Raw genomic sequence first — 1,468 nt, 5'->3', positions numbered from 1 at the left:
TAAATAATATAATTCAGAATAAACTGCAGGATCAGAACTGTAGAACAACAACAAGGAAATATTTCAAAGGACAAAGATCAAACATTTTGACACGACTTTATCAACATATTAATGATATTATTACATCACTTTATTACAAGATTAACAATATTAATATTACATCATTTTATCACAATATTAATAATATTATTTTACTAAACTTTATTACAAGTTAATATTTATATTAAAACACTACCACTATTAAATACATATTACTACACTTTATTACAACATTAATAACATTAATAACATCAATACTAAAACACCATCACAGTATTGTTAACATGAATTTTACAACCCTTAATTACAATATTGATATTATTAATATAACTCTATCACAGTATCAATAACATTGACATCACATCAGTTTGTCACATATATAATTAACATGATTATGACATCACAGTAGTGTTACAGCAGCTGTCACATGACCTGTCAGATGAAGATGTGATGATGTGAAGTTACAGGTTTCAGTTAGAAGATGTTTTAGGGTGTAAAATGATATTTAATTTGTTAATTTAATCTAATCAATCTGTGACTGTGAAAAATTCAACACCTACAGTCTGTAACTCTGACCTCTGACCTCTGACCTCTGATCCGGTTGAAATCAAACCTTCACCATCACATTTTGACTTCACTCACAAAATCTACAACTTTTGATTTTCTAATCAGGACAAGACAGGTCTGCTGTGTAACCATGGTAACCAGAGGTTTGACAGGTGATCACAGTCTTAAACAGTGTGACATCACATGGAGTATTAACAGGTAAAGATACTGATCACTGATTGGTTCACAGAGTTACACAGGTGTTTTGGGTGTGACGGGGACAGAACTGCTGCATTCTGGGTCATCAGCTGGATCTGGAGACAGTCAGAGACAGACAGACAGAGAGAGAGAGAGAGAGAGAGACAGAGACAGTTATTATTAGAATAATGTCTCAGTATTGTCCTCAGCAGGACATCTGATAACTCTCAACTCCTCAACAGAAAGTGGGTGTGTAGAGAATGACATCACAGATCAGTTACAGATCAATAATCAGTCAATACCTGAGACATCCTGGAGACACAGTTTGCCTCTGATGGCTGAACACAGATCAGCTAAAACCACGTCCTCCTCCCGGTCTGCATCCACCTACAGACACAGAGATGGAGACGGGGGGGGGGAGGGTGTAGTTGTGTCAGAAGGTGTAGTTGTGTCACCAGGTGCAGTTGTGTCAGAAGGTGTAGTTGTGTCAGCAGGTGTAGTTGTGTCAGAAGGTGTAGTTGTGTCAGAAGGTGTAGTTGTGTCACCAGGTGCAGTTGTGTCAGAAGGTGTAGTTGTGTCAGCAGGTGTAGTTGTGTCAGAAGGTGTAGTTGTGTCAGAAGGTGTAGTTGTGTCACCAGGTGCAGTTGTGTCAGAAGGTGTAGTTGTGTCAGCAGGTGTAGTTGTG

The 1,468-nt window shown here is 37.6% G+C and overlaps 1 protein-coding gene across 1 annotated transcript in view; it reads right to left on the bottom strand.

Annotated features, from left to right (window-relative positions):
- Positions 1-745: 745 nt before the first annotated feature.
- LOC126394917 (adenylate kinase isoenzyme 5-like) overlaps positions 746-1,468 on the bottom strand; it is a 7,674-nt gene continuing 6,951 nt past the window's right edge. The window contains exons 8-9 of the mRNA XM_050052059.1: positions 1,086-1,170; positions 746-899 (exon numbers count right to left, since the gene is read on the bottom strand). Of these exons, the coding sequence (XP_049908016.1) occupies positions 838-899; positions 1,086-1,170 (147 nt within the window). The 3' untranslated portion in view covers positions 746-837. The remainder of the gene's footprint in view (positions 900-1,085; positions 1,171-1,468) is intronic.

The sequence above is a fragment of the Epinephelus moara genome, chromosome 8 (genome assembly GCF_006386435.1).
Source record: "Epinephelus moara isolate mb chromosome 8, YSFRI_EMoa_1.0, whole genome shotgun sequence".
NCBI lineage: Eukaryota > Metazoa > Chordata > Actinopteri > Perciformes > Serranidae > Epinephelus > Epinephelus moara.
This window is presented reverse-complemented; position numbering and strand designations above follow the sequence as displayed.